At 42.4% G+C, this 23311-nt stretch overlaps 1 protein-coding gene across 17 annotated transcripts in view; it reads left to right on the forward strand.

The window, feature by feature from the left end:
- The window catches only part of HIVEP1 (HIVEP zinc finger 1), a 129213-nt gene extending 112049 nt beyond the window's left edge, over positions 1-17164 (forward strand). For 14 of the 17 annotated variants that reach the window (XM_077785791.2, XM_085571490.1, XM_077785792.2 and 11 more), the window contains 2 exons: positions 4816-5333; positions 8209-10330. In XM_077785791.2, the coding sequence (XP_077641917.1) occupies positions 4816-5333; positions 8209-9357 (1667 nt within the window). In that variant the 3' untranslated portion in view covers positions 9358-10330. Of the gene's footprint in view, positions 1-4815; positions 5334-8208; positions 10331-12060 lie in introns of those variants that run through there. The other 3 variants (XR_014952708.1, XR_014952707.1, XM_085571494.1) reach the window with 3 other exon arrangements.
- The last annotated feature ends 6147 nt before the right edge of the window (positions 17165-23311 follow it).

Below are 23311 nucleotides of genomic sequence, written 5' to 3' on the forward strand. Positions count from 1 at the left end.
AAAGACTCTTTGTAAAAAATTGAGGCTGTCTTGAACAGTTTATCTGTTAAAATGGTGAGAGTTGAGTTACAAATTCGAAAGAGAATTAGCTTTCATAAGCCTTCACTTAATAGTGTAAGACTTTTTCCCTGCTTTCTTTTTTAAACAGAGAAACTGAACTTTCATGCCAAAAGCCATTTCTCCATATGTTAGGAGCCTTTAAATTTATGACACATACTTCATTTGAAAATACTGTACACCATTTTACAACCTCATACAAAGTTAAACACAGAAGTAATCTTGTTCCCTCTGGAAATTGAGTCAGTTCTAGTTATATATATATATATATATATATATATATATATATATATAAATCAGCTACATAAGCATATGGTTATAATTGTGAATAGTTCAAGATAGGAAGCAAAGAATTAATTTTTCCCCAATTAAAACTGCCAGGGAACTTCAGTAGGCAGTGTACAATTATCAGAATGGGACTTACTACTTAGTTAAAAAGACACTGCTTGGAAGAGAATCTTCCACCACAAGGAGTGGTCACAGCCTCAGCCCAATGCCTCCTTCAGAGGAGACCCATAATCCTGGCTGGGTCTTCTACTATGGCTTAAAACACCAGCATGAGGTCCTTTGTAACTTCACAGTGATGATCACTGATTGGAAAAGCTTAGGCACCTCTTGTTTCAGCAAACCTGCATGCAGGTATAAAAGCCAGAGCAAAGCATTCCTTTGTGCATTGCCAGAACAAGCAAGTCAGGAATCTTATTTTTTACTCATCTGGTGTTGCAAAGCAGTGTGGGAGTAAGGGAACCACATTCATAGCTGTCACCTCGCCTACACTGTAGGCTCTGGCTCCAGGTAAAACCACACTCAAATAGAAGCTGGCAAATGCACAAAGGGTGGAGGTAAACAGGGAAACAACAGAGGGAAGTGATAACCCATGGAGTCCTGCATGTATGAATCTGTGTTCCACACAGTTTCCCTTTCTCTTTTCATAGCTTTGTTGTAGAAAGCCAGGATGCAGAAAATTCCTACATAATCAGCATTTGCTGGTAAATCCAGTAGTATTTTTAAATGTTGATTTGAAAGAAGATGATTTCTTCTAAATCATTATTTGCACATATGTTTGCCTTGCTTTGCAAATGCAACAAGTCAGTCTAATCACTTCAGGTGGTTCCTCCTGCCAGTAGACACAGTCATTCATGATTGACATCAGCTTTCATAGAAAATGTTATTCATGTGGAGAGAGGGAGAAAGACGAGAATCAGTAGGATTTCATAGAGAATATTTATGTGACATTAGTAAAGAGAGTGAATTTAAGAGGGAGTCCAGAGTGAATTCCAAGACTTTGCAATGTGCCCTGCATTGTTTTAAAGAGCTACAGGAAAGCTGTAGGTCACCCTTTAGATATGACACATGGAGAAGTCTTCAATATCTGTTACAGAGGCATCGAGGAAATCACAGAATATTCGGAGCTGAAGTGACCCACAAGGATCATTGCAGTCCAGCTCTTAGCCCTGCACAGCACCATCCCCAAGAGTCACACCATGTGTCCAAGAGCACTGTCCAAATGCTTCTTGAACTCTTTCAGGTTTGGTCCTGTGACCACTTCCCTGGGGAGTCTGTTCCAGTGCCCATCCACCCTCTGAGTGATATCTAATATCCCAATGCAATCCCAATCCCCTGACACAACCTCAGGCCATTCCTGTGTGTCCTGTCACTGGTCACCAGAGGGAAGTGATCAGTATCTGCCCCTCCTCTTCTCCTCACAAGGAAGTTGTAGCCTGCAATAAGGTCTCCCCTCAGTCTGCTCTTCTCCAGCCTGAACAGACCAAATTACCTCAGTCTCTCCTTGTAAGGCTTCCCCTCAAGGCCCTTCACCATCCTTGTGTCCCTCCTTTGGATGTTCTCTGACAGCTTGATATCCTTTTCATATTGTGGCACCCAAAACTGCCCCCAGCACTGGAGGTGAGGCCGCCCCAGCTCAGAGCAGAGCAGGACAATCCCCTCCCTTGCCTGCCTGGCCATGCTGTGCCTGGTGCCCCCAGGACAGGGTTGGCCCTCCTGGCTGCCAGGGCACTGCTGGCTCATGTTCAACTTGCCACTGATCAGGACCCCCAGGTCCCTTTCCATGGGGCTGCTTTCCAGCCTCTCATTCCCCAGTCTGTCCGTACATCCAGGGTTGTTCCGTCCAAGGTGCAGAATCCAGAACTTTCCTTTGTTGAATTCATACAGCTGGGGATTGTCTCTAATTTGTCTCTGCAGGGCCTCTTGGCCTTCAAAGGAGTCAGCAACTCCTCTCGCCTTTGTATCATCTGTGAACTTGCTCAGTGTCCTTTCCAGACGTGTATCCAAGTAATTTATGAAGATTTTGAGGAGCACAGGGCTGAGGATGGGGCCCTGTAGAACCCCACTAGTGACAGGTCACCAGTCAATGTCACCCCCTTCACTGTAACCCTTTGTGCCTGACCCATGAGCCATTTGTTCACCCATCACCTGAGGTGTGGCTTGTCCAGCCATGGGCTGGACATTTTATGCAGGAGGATTCTGTGAGAGACACTATCAATATCTTTACTGAAATCCAGAAAGGTTACAACAACTGGCTTCCCTTGGTCAACTGCTTGGCTTACCTTGCCATACAAGGAAGTCAGGTTTAATAAGCAGGACTGTCCTCCCATGAAGCTCTGCTGGCTGTGACTAATGGCTGTGTTGTCCTCCAGATGTTTTTCAATACCTCCTGGGATAATCCTCTCCATAGCTTTATCAGGCACAGAAATGAGACTGACTGGTCTTTAGTTTCTGGGGTCCTCTTTCTTGCCCTCCTTGAAAACTGGGACAACATTAGCCAGCTTTCAGTCATCAAGGACCTCTCCAGATTCCCAGGACTGCTCAAAAATTGAGACAGGCCTTGCGGTGACATCAGTGCTCTCAGTATTCTCATGTGAGTCCCACCAGACCCCATAGACTTTAGGCATCCAGCTGCAGCAGCAGTTCCCACACAACTTCAGAGTCGACTGGGAGTTTATCATTCTCACAGCCATAGTCCTCCAGCTCAGGGTGCTGGAACCCTCCTAGGTTGTCACTGGTATTGAAGGCAGAGGTAGTTGTTTCCATTCAGAAATAAAACATATGTAGATGTTTCAACACTTTAGATACGTTTGCTTTGGAAGTTACTGAAAAAAACACTGTTTATATGAAGAATAGAAACGACAGAATTACAGAGAAAAAAAATACCAAAAACATTTAGTCAGTCCACATGTTATTGTTAATAATATCTTTAACAATCATACTTGCCATAATTTTGGAATGGAAGTTAATGAATTAATTTTTCCACTAAAATGTATTTTCTATTTTTAACAGTTTTGTCTGTGGATGAGAATTATAAATTAAGACTATTTAAAAGTCTGATAAATATTTTTGTTAGGATCATTCCAATGACCTGGAGGATTTGGGGTATTTTTAATAACGTCAGACATGTTCACATCTGCTGTAGTAAATGTAGGAAATATAGTTTCCATATTTAGCTAATGTACAAATTATTGTGTAGGCAAAGAGGGGGAAAGTCATTACAGATGGATTTTTTAAAAGAAGCTATTAATTCCCAATTGCATTGCTCATTTGAAACCATAAAGGCTTAATATGGTGGGTAACTTACTGAAAGGTAGCTCAGTTAAACTCATTTATTTTATCTGGAGTTCAAAATGTTTGTTTTGATTTTGGTAACTTAGCAGCCTGAAGTATAGGCAGTATATTCAAATTCTTTTAAGGGTCTGATTTTTTTCAGAATTGTTCATTTTGATGGTAAGTTGTGTAGATTTCTCTAGAACAGCATCTTTGAGATTTTATCTAACCAGACATTTTTGGTTTTACAGAGCCAAATGATTTTTATGCAGATATGTTTTTTGGACAGCTCAAGAGACAGACCTTTAATCAAATACAAAATATTAATGTATTCAAAGCATTTTGTCTTTTATAAAATATGATCCCAGACAGTCTGGCTTTGAATCAGACATAGCAGATGGGATTTTCTGTCGCTTTACTAAAGATGACTCTATTTCCAAGTTAGATACAAAAGAAGGTGAAAAGCTGCAGTAGAACTGTATTTTATAGTGAAATTTACCCCTAGACAGAGGTTTGGCTGTAAGGAGGGCTTCTTTATGCAAACAAAGATTCATAGGTAAGTTTTGATACAATTAATGCTTTCTTGGTTCCTAGGACATCTTGGGTAATTTTTTAATAAACCTTTCAAAACATTAGTGAAGTAAAGAAATCTAGTAAGATCTAATTTTGGTCTCTTTTGCCTGTTAACAAGACAGATTCTTGACTAACAGCCTCAAGTCTTTGTGTTTGCATCCTTCAAAAACCTTTGCAGCCGTGATTCATATTAGGTACAAGGACACCCACTTATGAGTCAGAACTATCCAGAGAATATCCCACCGCTAAGGTTGACAGACCAGCCCCACATGTCAGCACTGGGAACCTAATGAACCAGGAATCTGCTCACTGCTTCCTGAGCAGAAGAGTGAAGGGTAACTTTGAGCAAATGGTTACAAACGGCATTGAGGAAAATGGCCAAATCCAAAAGGTTAAAAACAATATAGAAACAGAAGATGAAAGATTATATAGCTGTACAGTTAAATATGTAAGCTGGAAAAAAATAAAAACCAAAATGTAAGTCTTCCTTGTTGCTTTGATGCAATGTGGCGTGAGTGGAAAATACATGTGCCATGTGGTTTTTTTGGTGGTTTTAGTTGTTGTCTCTTGCTTCCTTCTTAGTCCAGGGCCTTCATTGTCTTAACTTCTACTTCCCCACTTTTGCAGGTGAGAAGCAAAGATTTGGCTATGACCGGTCAGGATATGATGTGGAGGAGTCTGATGGTGGTGATGAAGATGAAAATGACAATGAGGACGATGATGAAGACAGCCAGGCTGAGTCAGTGCTATCCACCACGCCCTCGGTGACGGCCAGCCCCCAGCACCACCCCTCTCGCCACGGCCTGCAGGATGCCACCAGCACCGACGACGACATCAGGCTTCCAGACTGCTTCACTGGGGCGCACACGGACTCGATGGACGGTCTCCCAAAAGCGCTGCTGACCAAGATGACTGTCCTTAGCACGGTGCAGTCAGTCAGCAGGACCTCCAGGTCGCCAGCAGAATCCACCCATCAGGAAGCACATGAGGACAAAGCCCAGGAGAGAGGAGTGGGTCCCTGTGGTGCTGATGTGGTACTGACGGACATTGCTCCTGCATCTCCAGGTCGCCAGATGTCTGTGGATTATCCTGATCCAGATACAGCCTTGGGCCACTCCTTAATATCAACTACAGCTCTTACAAAGGTAGGAGTGTCTAAAACCAGGGAAAAAGTAGGATTTAAAGTCCTCCTTCTAAAAATATCTTTTTGGAGATTTTTCAAAGAACAAAATGTTTGTCTTTCCCTTCATGCTTGGTGATGAGTCTTTCAGAAGATTTAAAATTAGTCCAAGCTCAAATATATAGGACTGTAGACACAAGGATGTTGTAGGAGCATTGCTTTTCAAATTCTTAAATTTGGTTGTATTCTTCCTGAAAGGTTTAATTGTAATATAGTCATTTCAGCTAATGTTTGGAGCTAGTAGATTGTATTACAAATCAGAAGGAAATAACAAATACATAACATGAACATATGGTGGTGGTTATGTTTTCTGGGGAAAGTGATAGAATTCAACAATCATTTCACTCTGAAATATGATGATACAATCATGGGTAATTCCAAAGGGAAATTAATCTAGTCCCAAAGTTTTTTGCCTTATCACTAAAAAAAATGGTGCAATTGTTTATCTATCCTCCAAATATGCTTAGTAGTAGAATTAGAAAGAGCACCAGATGTTCAAGGAGACTAGGAGATTGCCCTTGCACAGTAACAAAAGCAGAGATGAACACAGGACTGAGACCTGAGTTCCCAGTGCTCTCAGCTTTTGTCCAAGCTGAAAGAAGACTTTAATTAGAAAAGGATGTATTTTGCCCATGTACGTGTCAGACATGGATTTTCAAAGCATGTGCAAAAAGATGAGATCAGTCTGTGTGCAGGTCTGTGGGAGCATTCAGTAATTTTGGCAACTGTGTTTTTTTAAAACTGTGCCCATGAAATCACAGAGGGAAGTGGCTGGCAGCTACTGAGCCTTTTTCAATTCAGCAATGGCTTTAATAGACTGTGATGGGGATGGTAGAAGTCGCCATACTGACCCTAAAGATAGCTTTTGGAATTTTTAATTCTTGCTACAGACCATGAAGGCATTCGAGCTTTTCAGAGTAATGGTCAAAAAAAATGAGATGCACAGTAGTTTAATTAAAGGGGTAGTCAAAGCACTGCCTTCTCCATGATGAATGTAATATTTAGAAATATTATATAGAACCAATTAATCATTTAGGTTGGAAAAAAATCTTGAGATCATCAAGCCCAAGCCTAAACCTAAATGCCTGCAGTTACTGAAAAAAATGTAGCAGAAAATTTTCAAAAGCATAAAAAGTAAAAATTTCAATCTGTTTTAAGTACTTAGTGGCTTGTTTTTTTCTTTGAAAATTTACAATACTAGATTTATTTTTTACACAGTTTGAGATAGCAAACTCTTGACACGGAGAAACAGTAAAAATTATTGCTGAATTTTATTGTTTGACACAGGTTCATCCCTGCTTGTAGGAACTGTGAGTTCATGTGGCAAATATAAATTGGAGTGAGTTTGTAATATGACAGAGAATAAAATTAAGTGGTCTCTGATTGCTGTGTATACCTGCCATAAAATGGGAAGGGTCCTAGTATTTGGAGTTTAGGTTCCATTGTTGCCAGTGGATACCAGAAGACACTTAACTGAGTGTACTTCTTCATTAAATAAAACCAGTGAAGCCTCAGGCAAATATTCATGCAAGTAAAAATGTTGAACGGTATTCATTTATATATCTCTAATAATTGTCTACATTAATATATTAAAAAAAAAAATAGAAGGTATGTAAGTAATACGAGGAAGTAATTCCTTTCCAGATTTTCTTTTCCTTTCCCAGACCAAAAGAAGCATCAGCTTTATGTCTCCAGTGGTTAATCTACATTCTGTTTCTGTTGTGAATGGCTGTGGATCCCAGTTCTTGCACTCAAGAAAAGGAGTCTGCATAGCTCAGGAAGGCTGTTGTACATTCCTTTGAAAGCATCCATACCAGCTTATCAGGATCTCTTGTGAGGTGTCAGTTCTGAGAACATGTTGACTTCTTTCTCACACCCATCTTCTCATTTAGACAGAACGGCATTGCATAGCTGCTTAAACATATTCTCCCTTTGCCAATACATTTTCTATGAGCAGATTTCAAAAGCATTTCTGTCTGGTTTTGAGTTTTTTGCTTGCTCTAGAGAATTTTTGAGAGTCAGGACTGTAAAAACTAAGTAAGGTTGCACCAGTGTGTGTGCATATGTGTGTGTGTGTGTGATGAATGTGCCAAAAATGAAAAGATAACCATGAGATCACAATTGCACTTTCAGACCACTCATTTTAGGAGGTTCTAGGAAAGGAGTTGCAAGCCTTGGCAGTAATAGGCTGTAGGAGAAGAAAAGGGAGGATAAAAACAGCATTATAAATCCAGGTGTGTGCACCAAATCACAGGGAGCTGAGGCAGCAATGGGATGTGGATCCCACATCTCACTCCAGTATCCACCCATCACCTCCACCTCTGCAGAAGCTGTAGTTGTCAGCCATCTCCTGTCATTGTCTACCCTGTCTGTCACATTAGAAGCACCTATGACAAATGTGCCTGACGTTGCCTCTGCCTGCTGGAGGCTGTAATGCCTTCAGGAGAGGATCCCAGTGCATCAAAAATGCCAGCTTATGCTTATTTAACCTTCTTGCCTGAGGTGATTTCCACATAAAGCAGTTCTCCAAAGTCTTCTTGCCACATAAAATACATGTGCAAAAGATACTCAGCAATGTTTTTGAGCGCTAGTGTTTGAGAGAAATTAAGCAAGGGTAATTAGGAGAGGAAAATGCAATTAGTGAGTGAGGAAGGAGGTGGAAAAAGAAAGGAAGGAAATCAGTTCATTGTTTAAGCTGAGCACGATATACTATGAACCATTTTGGTGTTGTTCTTTCTTAAAAGGGGGCATGGGAAGCACTCCCAGCTCCCTCGTGTTTTTACGTCGCTGAAGGGCAGTGGTGGCTGCCACACTAACACGCCTGTATTGTTCTATCCCAGAGTACACCCTCCATCAGCTCGCCGTCCTCGCTGGCAGACCACAGCATGCTGACGACAGCGCCGTCACCCTACACCGAAATCCCGGAGGAGAAGCCAGGTGGCGAGCCGAGAGCTCCCCAGACTCACCTCTTCAGCCACCTGCCCCTGCACTCGCAGCGGCAAGCCAAGGCTCCCTACAGCATGGTGCCGGTCGGGGGCATCCAGGTGGTCCCTGCCGGCCTAGCTACCTACTCCACCTTCGTTCCCATCCAGGCGGGGCCCGTGCAGCTCACTATCCCAGCTGTGAGCGTCATTCACAGAACTACCAGCGCCCTGGGCGAGACGGGCGGCACGGCCGCCGGCACCACCACGAATCCCATGGGAGTCGCCGAGGTGAATGGCGTGGTGCCGTGCATTCCCATCGGCCAGGTGAGCGTGCCGGGCATTCAGGGGCTCGGCACGCCCAGCCTGCAGCCTCTGCCGCCGCTGGGCATGGAGACAGTCAACATCCTGGGCCTGGCAAACACCAACATCGCCCCGCAGATGCGCCCGCCGGGAATTACCCTCAATGCCGTGGGCCTCCAGGTGCTGGCAGCTGGCGCGGCCCCGCAGGGCACCCCCAGCCCGCAGGGACACCTTCCCGGCCTGCAGATCCTGAACATCGCCCTGCCCACCCTCATCCCCTCCGTCAGCCCCGCCAGCGCCGAGGGGCACGGCGCCTCTGAGGCACCCACCGCAGGCTCCAAAGCCGGCGAGGTCCAGCCGGAGCCAGCTCCTGTCGGCTTCCCCACGGCCGAGGCTGGCCAGGCCGGGCGGGATGCTTCTCCTCAGGCAGTGGCTGGCAGCCAGCGGTGCACAGGGAAGAGCCATCCCGAGCCCACCCCGGTGACCAACCCCGCTGGTCCCAGGAAGGCTGATCCTGAAAAGACTGACCTCGCAAACCCCAGCAAGCCAAAGCGTGACCTCCCTGCCCTCCAGGTGAAGAGAGCTGCTCCTGCAGAGCCCCGCTCCAAGGTGAATCCCAACGCATTAACCAAGTCCCCAGTGCACCGAACTGTCACCCCGGACAGACAGGTGCCCAGGCCAGCCGCCCCGCCCCAGCGGCAAAACACGATGCAGTTTAGCGATGGCAGCAGTGACGATGAGGATAGACTTGTAATAGCAACCTAGGTTTTGTTTTTCATTGTGTTTTTATTTTTAGAGTTTTTTGGGTTTTTTTTAATAACACTTGCAGGTTTCTTTGCAAACCTTCCTTTCCTTAAAGCACATTTTTCTGACACAAACCCATTACTAATCTTCGTGCAATCATGAACTCTTGACCAATAATTGTTGTTTCTTGTCAGCTCCAGCCATTTTTGTACATGTTGTATAGACGATTGTGCCTTTTTGGAGTTTTATGTTTAGAAACCTGTACAGATTGTTGAATATATATATATAACATATATATATATAAAATATGTATATTAAAACCAGGTAGTTGCTTGTGTTTAGTAAGTAAACATCCTATGTCAGATAAATAAAGGATTAAATTATATGTTGCACTGTTAAATGTAAATTTTTATGGCTGTGGGACAAAGTTTCTGTGTACAGATCTAGTATGTAAAACTCCATATTTATTGTATCCATATTAGTCTTGGAAAAGGGTCTGTCCATCTTTCTTGTGTAAGACGGTAGCTTTACACTTCAAAGAGAAATACAGTATCTGTGTTACAAAATATTACAGTAAAATTTTGTTTACTGACTTTACCATTGCTTATGTTGTGCCTTCTTGATGCAGTCCAGTAGCTAGAGAGGTGCTTGACTCATTCCTTTCAGTGTCCTTCCAGCTGGTTCAGCTTGAAAGGATCTGGTGGTGGTAAAAGCCCCTGTGGTCACCTGCCATGGGAGAGAGAGTAACTCTTTGGGCTTTACTTGAAATAAAATCTTCCATTTCAAAACATCCAGCAATTGCAGAGTGGGGAGGAAGTCCCTCAGCTTTCCATAGAGCAAGCATCCAATCCACCTCGTGTTTTTTTCCTAACTAAAATTTGAAGATTTGTCAGAGGGAAAATGGCAAAAGGGTCACAATGAAATATTTTTTTATTTGTAATCTTGAACTATAAAATCACTTTTTACTGACATTAAAATGTTGTTACACAAGAAAGGAATAATTCTTTGTGTGTTAATTGCAAAATCCAAAATACAGTTGGTGAAAATGCCTCTACAGTAATGAGGGTTTGGCATTACTGATTACCATCAACTTCTTAGGAGACTGCGTTTCAGGAGATCTTCATTTACAGGTAGACAAAGCCATTTTCTCCCTAAATACAGTCTTACTCATGCAAGGAAAGAAGAAAGGACTAGAGGTTTTACACATACAGTTAATTTGCTGTTTTACCAACAAACCTGTCATATTGGGCATACAAAACCTGTCATATTGGGCATGGATGGGTCCTGGAATAATGAAATTTAACAGTCCTCTGTTTGCACGTAGTGAGAACAATGTAAATTATCACTGAATTGCTGAGGTGTTCCAACTGTGGCAGGAGACACATCTGACAAGTGACAGGGCTAGAAGTTTCAAATTGACTTGGGATTCATGCTGTAATTTTTAAGTAGAGTTGGTTTCCTGCTGTGTCCTTTTATCACGTTGTTACCAAAGTTTTTATAACCCCTTTAATAGCCAAATTCAACTAGGAAACTGGAAGGTGTAAATGAAAAGCATGATCATCTTGATGGAATTAACAAGGATGAACTCATATAAAACAACTGGAAGAAAAGGACAGGAAGCAAATCTGGAAAAAAAGGGAGCGAATTTGAATGTGAGCTGGGCTGCATTGTTCACAGATTAACTCCTGTATCCATCTCAAGGAAGTAATTTATACCTTGCACTGCTCATATTCAAAAGCAGCACTACCCTAGATCCATTTTTAACTTTACACTGTCTTTTGTACAGTATTCAGATTGTACTCATTACATTATTGCATTACAGAGTGTTGTAAAACTGTAGGCGATGTTGAATGAGCTTTATTAACTTCCAGAAAGAGCACTTCAGTACCAGAAATCCATTTCTATTACTCGTGATTATCAGCAATTGTACTAATCTAGCAATTAGGAACACACACACACTAGAAAGGGGAAATTACTCCTGTCTGTGACATGAATGTGCAGAGCCTCACTGAGGGCCCGAGCACCTGAACCATCAAGCACTCTCAACTCACACTGAGCTTAATGAGTTAAGAATCCTCGGCTCCACGCAGTGCCGGACTTCAAATTTGTGAGTGTCTTACGTGCAACCCCTGTGTGAAGTGTCACTGTGCATTTGTATGTTCTTTTTAGTGGTGTCAACATGTCTTGTACCGTTATCATTTTTACCTGTGTGAAATTATCCCAACCGGCCAAAGCTAGAACCAAAACATTGCTGTGTAACATGTGCTTTGAGAGCCTGAAGCTTTTTCTAATAGAATCAGGTGACAGTTTGCAGTTAATGAACTCAACACGTAACTTTCAGCTCCTTTGACATGGACACCTACCAACAAACTAGAGCTATGATGATTAAGTTGAGCATATTTGTCTAAAATATGACCAAAAAAAGACGAAAGAATTCAGATAGCTTTACAGCAAAGTAAAACTATCCAAAATTTTGAATGCTATCACTACTTATTACCATTTTCCTGAGTTTTATAAGGCAGCAGTGGGTAAGAAATTGCTGTTGCACATGCCCCTGAGTCCTGATTTTACTAAACTCCAGAGATTTACTGTATACACATCTTAAATATTTACTTGACGAGCAATTCGTGGTATTCTGCTCAGGATTAATTCCAGGAAGTCTCCAATTTAACAGAAAATTTAGCTTGGTGAATTGGGTGATTGCATCTGTCTTTTCTATTCTAGGTGTTTTGAAGACATCAAGGGCAAGAGATGGAAGCGTGTCTTGAAGAGTAAGAATGGCATAACAACAGCTATGTTAAAAAGAGGAATGTTAAGATGTGTCATTTGGTAAGTTCATTATAGGACAATAGGGAGAAAGGACCAAGAGAGTGGGCACTGATTCAGCCATAAGGACCAGAAAACGCGAGTTGCTTCTGGGGATGTAAAGCTGCAGGTCAAGGACAAATACTGAATCATCACTTAGCCAGGCAAAGCAGATAAGCCACATTTGAAGCAGGAACTCTACTATTAGCTGGTAGTTGCAGATATATCTGATGTTCACATCAAGGCTGGAGGAAATCAGTTTTGTTGAAGACTGTGGTCTTGAATATTACAGTTTCCCTTCCCTCTAGGATGTTTCCAAATGGATATTCCTTGAGTTGCCTCTACAGCTTGTGCAACAAGAAGAAACTAATTAGGAGTGTGACCAGACCTGATAGAACTCTGTAAACTCTGTACATCTCCTCTGTTAGTGCCTGTAACCAACACCTGTAAATATGTCAGCACACATGAGTGTCCTGTGTGAGCACAAGCCTGTGACTGCTGTGTTAGCAATTACATTTTCATTTTGATTTAATTAATTTTGTTTTAAATTGTGTTGTATCTTTTATTGTCTTGTCCAGAGTTATCAGTGATGAGGAAATCACATTCCCCTTGCCACAAGGATCCTTCTGTTCAAAGCAGTAGCAAACATCTCAGAAACCTGCCAGTACAGTATTATGCTGCTCTTCAGATGGTGTGAATTATCACAGCTGAATTGGAATAAATAACACCAGGCTGTTTACTCAGGGATCCGTTCTTAATGGCTGTCGGAAACCCTCTGGCAAATCCAGCACAGCTGTTTAAACATTAAAGGGCCAGAACAAGTGCTGCCCCTCAGTGTACCCAGGTACACTCTGGCATCTTCTCGCAAGGTATTCCCATTAGGAGGGTGCAAACAGGTGCCAGCTAAAGGCTGGGTACAAACACAACCAGAGTACAGTTACAGCACTGCCAGCTTCTGTGGGATCCGTGCAGATGCTTCTCTGTGATCTGCCAAAAGTCCTCACTAGAAAAAGAATCAGTGGCCAGTGGCCTGTAGCTCTTTCAACTAGACCTTACTTGGTTTCTCTTTGCAATACATGATGTTTGCTGGTGATGTGGGTATCTGATTTTGGAGGCAGCATGTCCATATAATAACAATAATAATGGGTTTGGAACATAAACTGTTTTAAATGTGTCTGTGTTTCCCTTGGGGCTCTAATAAGCTACAGCACAGCCTACCTGTCACTTCTTAGGTCAAGAACAAACCAGAGACAGATATGTGCAATGTCCTGGCCTCAGATCTCTTGACCTGTAGCATTACATCCCCAGATGCAACTCCCAGCTTCTGGACCACAGCTAAAATAAAGTACTCTGTAGGTGCAGGGATGCTCTGCTCTGCTTTGGTTACTGCTGCTACACACACCCTTCTCCCTTTCTTTCTCAAGTAATTTGCTGAGCTTCAGGTTGCTGTAAATTACGCCCCGAGGCTAGAGCAGCCCACATTTGGTCCATATCACCCAGTCCCCTGCCAGGAAGTCTGACAGCAGAGTTTTGCATACACATTCAAGTGCCCATCACATGCATTTAATCTCAGACAACCTATGTAAGCTGAACACAATATGGGCCACCTCAGAGCCAGAGATGTACCATGAAACAGGCATACCATGCCTTACACTTAGCTAAACATTTTGAATGCTTTCTTAACAGATTTTTCTTGCCTTGAGTTTACTGACATGTGGTTAAACAGAATATAAAATTAATTTGTCACTATATAACTTACTCCAGAAGTCTTCATTTTTTGCAAGATAATATTCACTAAGCTTTCATAAACACTGTCATTTAAACCTGTAAACTGCCCTTCAAACATGTGCTTAACACTGGGACAGTTTCATCAAAACAAAATAAAAAAATTTCAGTTTTAGCATGAGTGACTTGCCAAGAGCTATGGAAACCAAACAATCCACAAGCGAGAGTGCTCACTTAAGATACCTTCAGCTGACTTATCTGATGGGCCACTGCTTCATTGCTTTGGAATGATCCTCTGAGATGAGTATGACCATCTCCTCCTTTCCTTGCTTTCCTGGTTTTTCATGGGAGCAGAAAGTGTCACCCATCTTAGGTGACTTCTGGCCAGTCTCTAATTATGAATGTTACATTATGAATGACTAAAAAAAACATGGCTAGAATTGTCTTCCCATGTCTTAGGCAAATTTCTGTTCCCTGTATGGAGTCTCAGCACCTACAGATGGTCTTTTTAAATGATACCTAAAACACCAAAGACTTCACACTATTTCTGGCTTATATCTTTGAGGATAAGACCCCTGCCTTAGTTCTAGAGACTGCACTGCTGATTCTGTTACTGACTTAGGATGAAAACAAGCTACTTTAAAGTACTTCAAATTGATTATTAGGTAATTTTATATGGAATGTTCATGGGTGGATGAGCATACAGCAACAAGGGTGTTAGAGCTTCTAACTCATTGATTTGATGTTCATGTTTTGTTCCAGGAATGTTAAATCATGAAAAAAAAAAAAGTGTTGTTGCCATTTATGTTTGTACATTTCTCCTCTTTATACTGAACAGACTAGTCAAAATGTTAGGAGGTGACTAGTGATTTTCAGATATTCCATGAGATCTAAGGAAACCATGCTAGCTGAAAGATGGCAAGGCTTTACATTCCGATGGTTCAGTCATGGAAACAAAACTTAGAGTTCTAAGATGAGTCAATTAGCTAGGCATGCTTAGTTTTCTTTGGTAATTGTAGACTTGTTTTCCCCAATAAGGTCAAATGTTAAGGCTTGTTTGGTTTTGTGGCCGTGCTCTTTAGTGTATTTGAAATCCATTACCATGCATGAGGCATTTGTGCTGGAAATGGGCTAACTGAAGGCTGTTTGTAAAGTTAAATGCCCCCAGCATTTCCTCTTTTTGTTGAGTTTAGGCAGTTACAACATCCCTTTGGGCTTCAGGAGTTCCATTTGCAGGTCTGAGGTGTTTTGGTGCTTGTACCTAAATATCTTAGGGTAGGATTCCTCCTTCTGAGAAAGAGAGCATATGACACACGTGAAAGTTCCATCTCATATAATAAATAATAAGCACTCCATTAAAATCACTGACCACTAAGAGCCGTTTGCCACTCCAGATCCAGGTATGGAAGTGAGTTTAGAGCCACTTGTTGGCACAGCTCTCATCCCCATTGCAGCCCCACTTTCATGAGGGGTTTTTCACAGAGTGCCTGTGGAAGGCAAGAGCAATCCTTGGACATGAACTTGCAGTGTGGGACACAGCACGGAGGGAGCATCACCAAGAACATCCACTCACCTCCCACGAGCACAAGGACAAGGTGCACAAGTAGGGATTTTGCTCAGTGCTGGGCCTTTTGCAGGAGCAGATTTTGGAAAAGGAGTTTGCATCGTTGCAGGAGGGTTGGAATATATGACCTTTAAAAGATCCCTTCCAACTCAAACATGATTTTATGAACAGGACCTACTCAGACCTGAAGCACTTGAGTGGAAAGCCATCACCTTGAGATTTAACCCTTCCCATCCGTTATGATCAAGGCAAATCAAGTCAAAATTAAAAGGCATCTTTTGACAGAAATTGTTGACTAATCAAGGAATTTTGACAAGAAGCCAAAATTCCCTGTTCTAATGGAACATTGCTGCATTCCCTGATTCTGTTAATGCTCAAACATTCCCCAGCCTGAACAGCTGCCTTTCTGGCACCTAGCTGTTCTGCTCAGGATCTAACAAAGCAGTATCCTTCAGGAACACTATGTCCAGAGTGATCATACTCTTTGTACAATCCAATTGTAAGGGCTTCATCCTGAACACGTGAGCATGAGGAGGAGGAGATGGTGCTGCCCATTTCTTCTATGCTCAGCTACCAACACCGCAGTGGTGGCAGTCTCTGCCACCAAGAGGTGCCAGGGAAGATGCAGTCACCATCCTCTAGTGCAGCACCAGCTCCCTCCTCATGAGCCAGGGCCTACACAGCAAGGGAGGTGATGTCCCTCAGGTCCCTGGGTGAACGGGCACCTTCATTAATTACACTTCCTTCCCAGGAGGCTGCTCCAAGCTCCTCTGCTCTGGCCAGGCCAGCTGCAGGCACTCGCTGGCTGAAACGAGGCCAGGAGAGAAGAAAGAGGGAAATATAAACCAAGCTGCAAGACAGAGCAAGCCAGGGAGAGCATGGCATTGTAACCAGGCTGTTGGGCTGTTTGGGCACAGGAAGGCACCTCTTGTATTTCAGACCTCTTAGGTATGTCTCTGCTTTGCAAAAACAGTCTGGGTGCCAGAACAGAAGAAAATGTTGAAACAATGCCTCTTCGCAAAACAGAAGTCACGTTTTCATCTGGACACCACAGTTTTGCTCCACCAAAAAATCAAGTGGGTGGTTCAGAAACCATTTTTGACAGCTAGAGATTTAAATTGTGTTTCTCTCTTTGTTTATTCCCACACCTATAATGATCAGTGATGTTTTTCTTATTTACAGTGTTTCAGAGCAAGAGCTCACATATCTAATGCTGATTAATTCTGCTGGACTGAGCAACTGGCTCCCCTGTGGATATCCTGTTTTCCTGTGAATCATCAGTCCTTCTTGAGACGTCTTCCAACTCAGATCAAAGGTCCCAAATGTATTAGATATGAAGACATCAGACAGCTCTAACAGATTAGAAAAGACACACACAAAGAAATGTGTCCCGGCTTCTTCTTCCTGTCCTGCTGAAAACTGGCACAGTGAACACAATCCTGAGCTCTTGTCATAAAAAGTAGAAAGACAAAAAGAAAAATGGAGAGAGACTTTGGGAATGTAGTTTGTCCAAAGATTTCTGCAAATTGCCCTTTCTAGGTATTTGCACTTTTGTACTTTCTTAGTTCTCCCTTGAAGGTGGGAACTTCTCAGGCTAGATTCTCATCTGATGGAAAAGGACATCCATGAGCTTCAGCAAGATCTGCACCAACTGTGTCAGCAGAGGACTTGGGATTATTCCTTTAGGCACTGAGCCTTGCCTACAAACACAAAAATTAAAGGAACATGAACACCTGTGGTCTGTTTTTTTCAAGTTTATGTAGGCTGCTGCATCCTCCATGGTTTTATTCAATTTTCTATATAGCTCCATGAACAACTGAAAGGGTCCTGTACCAGTGAAATGCCAAAACCTGAGGTCATGAGGTCAAACTAGATTATCTTAATAGTATCTTCTCCTCTTGCAATCTTTGCACACAGGTTTTATCTGATAAAGGAGTTAAAGTCTTTATTTCAGCAATGTTTGATCTTGAAGATTACACAAATAATTAGTCTTTTAAGCTTCTGAGCTTTTTTTTTTAATAGAATTTTAAACTTTCCTTTTAATGGATGCCTTTTAATCCTTATGTTTAAGTGTAAGAGCCATGCTTGATCTAAGATGACAGACAATGTGTTTGGATAGTCAGAAGGCCATTTTTATGGGTGTGTTTGAACAATGCATTGTGTTTTTTTCCAGAAGCTCTTCCTCCAATCAGTGGAAAGAGCTGACTGAGGGACCAGAGGACAGTCTTTTGCTGTCATTAAGCTCATATCAAAGAAGATAGAATGTGCTGCTCTTACATCTTAGAGTGGACTCTGCCAGGCTTTTTTTTTATCCTAAACTTCTAACTCTTCTTGTACCCTTCTGCACTGGAGGGGAAAAGAAACCCTTTTAACCTTATGCACTGTGAATACTCTCTTGAAGGTAGTGGAGGAAAGAATACCCAGCAGGAATACACTCTGCAAACACTCAGCAAAGTCATTAGATCTGCATATTTTTAATCAATGAGGTCTTGTCAAAATAAAGGGTGGTGGTTTTTATCCAGACTGGTTTTTGTCCAAGTCCCTGGGTGGGGTTCAGCTGTTTATGTTTTCTTTGAGGAAAAATGTCCTCAAAGTCTGGTGCTGAGTTGTTCTTTGCCTCCAAAAAAAAACCCCACTGTGGGAGTATCAGCATATGGCAGGGTTGTTAGAGGCATGTGAACTGAGCCTGGAGTTTGCCCCTTGATGCAGCTCAGGTATCCATCAGGGCCACTGCAACCACCCAAAGGAGGTGGGACTGGATTTAAAGGAATTGGGACCAAATGACATGAAAAATGCAAACTTCTGCATAGAAACAGAAACCTCACTGCCCATTCCTGAGGACAAATGGATAATCTTTTTTATTTTCAGTATCAGTGGAATTTTTGTTGTTTTCATTACCTTCTCCTTTTAACTGGACCCATGTATGCAATACACATGTACTTAGAAATGCACTGGAAATAGTGATGGGTGACATCCTTTTACAGCATTTGAAAGAGGGGGGCAATTGTTGGTATGTCCAATCTGGGAAGCAGTAGGAATACCACAGCCTGTGCTTGAGACTTTGCTAAGCATGTAGGACATTAAAGCAGATACTTCAACCTCCCCCAGATTCCTCCCTGTCAGTTCATCTGGGGCAGTGATGAGGGAGCTGGAAACTGCTGGTTTTTTACCCAGTGCTACTTTGTTCCCCAAAAGGGTTCAGACTCTTACCTCCTCCTGCTAGGTACCATTTACTGAGCACACCTCGTGTTCTGTATGTGCACAGTAATGCAGTTTTGTCAGGCCCATCAAATTAAGCAATGCCTTGGATTGGAAGGGTCTTTAAAAGCCATTTCATTCCAACCCCCTCTGCCATGTGCAGGGTTGCCCCTCTTGTGGAACACCGACTAGACAATAAAGCTGTCGGAATGATGATGATGCCAAACCATTCACTTCCCAGGGGAGAAGTGGAGCTGGAGGTTATGTGGGTCTCACTAGCAATTATCTTGTGACTTTCTGGCACAGCATAAAAAAGAGAGCTGTCTGAGAAGGGGTTGGAGTTTGATGCTTGGGAAGGTGATGTGAAATACTTTTCAAATATTTGTTTGGGCCAGAAAATTAAGATAAAGAAGACAAAGCCTGGCCTCAGCATTGACACAAGCAGTCTCCTACGACTTTTGGGAAGGCCAAGATTTTGCTCATGGATTTTTAATGCTGTCCAAGGCAGTATCTTACAACAGAGCGTGGGCATTTCTGGCACTGTGGGGATTGCTGTTAATGACACCGGAAAGTGATTTTTTTCTATTTTTTTTTAACCTGCCATTGCTCCTTCGAGCAAATTAAAGTCTGATACATTCACATTTCTATGTGTCATTAACCCAGACACCTACTGCAGGGCCTAAAGCTTGTGGCTGCTGGAGAGATTAAATCCTACTAATGCGCTTTTCCTTACACACTGAGGGAATCTGGAGTCTCTCCTTTTGAAGCTGACTTGCTATTTTGACTAATTGCTTCTGGTAACAGTTAATAGCCTTTTGCAAAGGCACTTCATCTGCTGACAGCAGATTGATGTAAGGAAGGGACACAGTTCACATTTCCAAAGAGAGCATTGGGAAGCCCATTACCAGCTTCATTAATCTGTTAATAATAAAATTAAAGTACAAATAAAATGTGACAAATTGAGTTCTGTTATGAAAGTCACTTTAACAGGAGGCTCTGAATAAAGGTCAAAACAGACTCTGATTTCTGCTGTGTTCTAATAGTAGAATCAGAGGAGAGCATTGTAGAAACACTGTAATTAATCTGGCAATACTATAATTGTCCCCAAATGAGTTTGAGGAGTGATTTTTTTTCCTTTTTCCTTGAGAGCATTTACAAAACCTAGAACATAAAGCTCTGTCACACAACATTTAAGTGCTAATCCAATTTCACAGGAAGATTTCAACAATGCAGGTATGGTAGATAGGCTTACCCTCACTGCCTGCCTTCTTGTGGCTGCTACAGCAGTCAAAACTCAAGTTTACCCAGCACAAGGGCAAAAGAGATAGGAAAAGCCATGCAGGTGTAGATCTTCTAACAGCTTTCAAAGAAATGAGCCTGACATTGGAAAGAAGCTTCACCAGAATCAACCAGCCAGATCAGACATCTCTTTTTCTGGCAAGGATGGCATTGTCTTGCTAAATCTGCTTAAAATTGAAATGGATTTACTTCTAGGGTTATCCCCCAAACCTACTGGTATTCTCTGCAACAACCTTCCTAGGCACAATCTAGGTTAGCAGAATATCTTAATCTAGACTTTATTCTTAAATAATCCTTCTGCTAAGACCTTCAGCTAACACTGCAGAAAAGAACCTGCTAAGAATTAGACTGATTGATCTCTCCAAGGCACAGTGTGTATGAGTCCTGTAGAAAAAATCAAATTTATCAAATTCCTTCTTATTACTGTTGAGCAATTGCCCCAAGAGCAGTCAGTCACAGAGCATAATTTAGAGACACAGCTGCCGTGAATGGAGAGCTTCCTGCAGCCTGGCAGAGCAGCCTCTGCTGGGAGCACCTGAACCAAAGGCATGCTATTAAAGAACCCAGCCAGGCAAGCAAATACATAAACAAGTTAATGTGAAGTGTTTGAGGAGAATGGCTCATTAAGTCAGGCAGAATAACAATACAGAAAACTAATAGCTCTATTTTAATAATCGGCAGGAGGAAAGGGAGAAAGTTGTCCTATTGTTCTATGCAAGCCAAAAGGAGTCTGTAGAGCCTCCTCTTCTCCAGTCATCTCAGGGATAATCACTGAAGAGACCATATTTCCAGTTTGAGAAGCACCATATGGAGTCAGCTATGTCAGGAAAGATGTAAGGGGAGGGGGAGGATAAAGAATAAGGGACGAAGAACAAGGAATCATTATTACCTGGTCTCATACAAGATGTGAATAACTAGGTGAGGAATTGACCCAAAGTTGATGGGTTGAGGGCCTGGGTAAGGCAAGAAGCCTGAAGCAGATGCCCGTCAATGTGAAAACACTCAGAGAGTGGAAATGGGATATAAACTGGGCTTAGCAGCCAGAAATTTGTGTGGGTTATAGAGGAGCTCTTAAGCAGAGAGGCAGATGATGGAAGGGTGAGAGGGCAGCAAGAAAGCTGCTGGCTCTGGATGGATGAATTTTTCATTAGCACAGTGGTCACACAGAGGAAGCAGGACAGAGGCTCACATGAGCATATTTTTCTGCCACAATGTATAGCAAGCATTATGTTCAGATTGACTCTAGCTGCTTGCTTTACACTCAGTCTCACATTTAATATCTATTTGTGGTAAACATCAAGTCAGAACTCTAATTCTTGTGGCAGTGATTTGAGCACTGGAAGTGAAGCAATCCAGTTCAGTTTGGGTTCACAGAGAGCTAAGCTGTCTGTGCATGGGGGAAGATGGGCAGGCCCAGGATTGCAGCTGCTTTGGGATGTGGAAATAACCTGATTTGAATTTTCTTTGTCAAGGACTCTCTCCAGCTAAGAGAGTACTATTTCCTACCTCCTTGCTCCCATTTCCCACCATTTTTCCTATACTTTTGAAGTGGCTCTTTCTCAGACAGTGTTTGTATAAGGCAAGGAAGACAAGCTCTGGTATCTGTCTTTCCACTTGCTTTTCTCTCTTCTGTTCAGCAGAAATTTGTGCATCCTTGACCCAGTGTGAGCCTGAGGAATATGGCCACAACAACTGTAAAACAATACCCCCCCAGATCTGTTTGATTCCTGAGTCAAATTCCTGAGTCTTCCTCGAAGTGTTTACTGACCACATCTGCTGCACCACAAGGAAAGCAGCTTTGTATTGCTATTGGTTATGTATGGGATCCTGCAGCTGCCTGCTGTAAAAGCAATCATGCCTCAGGCTTTTCTTTCTGTATAATATATGTTTCTCTCATAATTGCTTTCATTTTTTCTTTTCCCAAGAGTTCTGCCTTGTAAAAAAATAGAGAGAACAACCCTATGAAGAGAATTAATATCAAATATGGAAGATCTAATGCCTGAAATGCCCAAACACAGCTCTGGTAGTCCAGTCAATACATTATAACTCTAGGATCAGCATTTTCTCTAAGTCACTCCAATTCTGTAATTTAATTCTGCAAAGGCACTATTATTATGGCAAAAACATGGCCTTGCTGGCCAAGCATCAAGAGTCTCAGCTGAGGTAAATGTCTACGTGTCTGTCTGTTGTGCCAGGGTCATCTGTAAGAACAACCATCACAAAAATTGCCATACAGTCTAAATGACTGCTGTCTCTTCTTCAATAGGCTCTCTTTAAGGCTATTACATCACAAACAAGGGCTTTATTTTTTGCCTTTTTTTTTTTTTTTTTTTTTAGATTTTTCAATCTGGCAAAGAATAAATAAGCAGGAAAGATCTAAAACTAGAAGCTTAAGTGAGACATGTGAGTTGTTACAAAGATAGAAGGCAAATGAGGATATATAGTCAATATGAGAAGAGTTTAATATAGTATGTTCCCCATTCCTTTCAGTCTTATGTCAATATTTGGATAACTTTCTCCATGGCCCAATCACCATTTCTGAGATGACACAGAATTTATTGAATGAGCCTCTTTGGCTCCAATTAAACAAAAGATAGAGCAGACAGTCCTAATGTTCCCCATGGCCATAAAATTTATAGACATATGAATTTATGGGAAGGGAGTTTGCTTTTAAGATCCCGGTGTCTGGCTGGTTGCCTGGTGTGAGAGAAGGACAAATCTACCTGCAGGTATATGTGCTGGACACTGAGCCAGGCCCGCCCTCCAGGCACTCAGTGTCACCAATATCCTCAGTTTAGAGCTGGATCCAACTGAGTATTTTCAACACATTTTCCAGGGGAGAGTTTCTATCCTAAAGTCCAAGCCTGAAACCTGCCATGATTTATGTGCTTGACCCACTGCAAGCAGTGTAATCGAATGGGGGAATGGTTGCCACATCAATCACAAACCACAAAGTCAGGTGTATATGAAGACCAAAGGGCAACTCACTGCTACTAAACTAAAATTCTGCAGAGTTGAGTGTGTGTTTGAAGTTTCAGGGCCCAGAAGGTTCAGAACAAGTATAGGTGAGAAAATACTGTGCTGTTTTGCAGGCCTGGGCACTGTGGTCTCTTAATCAGTTTAAGAGCATAGATTGTACCTTGGCTGTGGAGGCATGAGGAAAGATCTACAATCAGAAAAGATACTGATAACTGCTGGATAGGGTTTCCTCTTCCTTCTGGAACGTGGCATGTCCCAGGCTTGGCAGGAGCCCCAGTCAAGCTCCCCAGGCAGCAACACCAAGCTCTCAGCTGGGGCATGGGGACAGTCCTGCAAGGAAGGGACTGCCAGTGGCAGGCAGAGCCCTGAAATGCCTGTGTCCTTGTGCTTGGAAGTAAGAAGGTG

The sequence above is a fragment of the Lonchura striata genome, chromosome 2, assembly GCF_050655825.1.
Source record: "Lonchura striata isolate lonStrDom1 chromosome 2, ASM5065582v1, whole genome shotgun sequence".
In the NCBI taxonomy this organism is placed as follows: domain Eukaryota; kingdom Metazoa; phylum Chordata; class Aves; order Passeriformes; family Estrildidae; genus Lonchura; species Lonchura striata.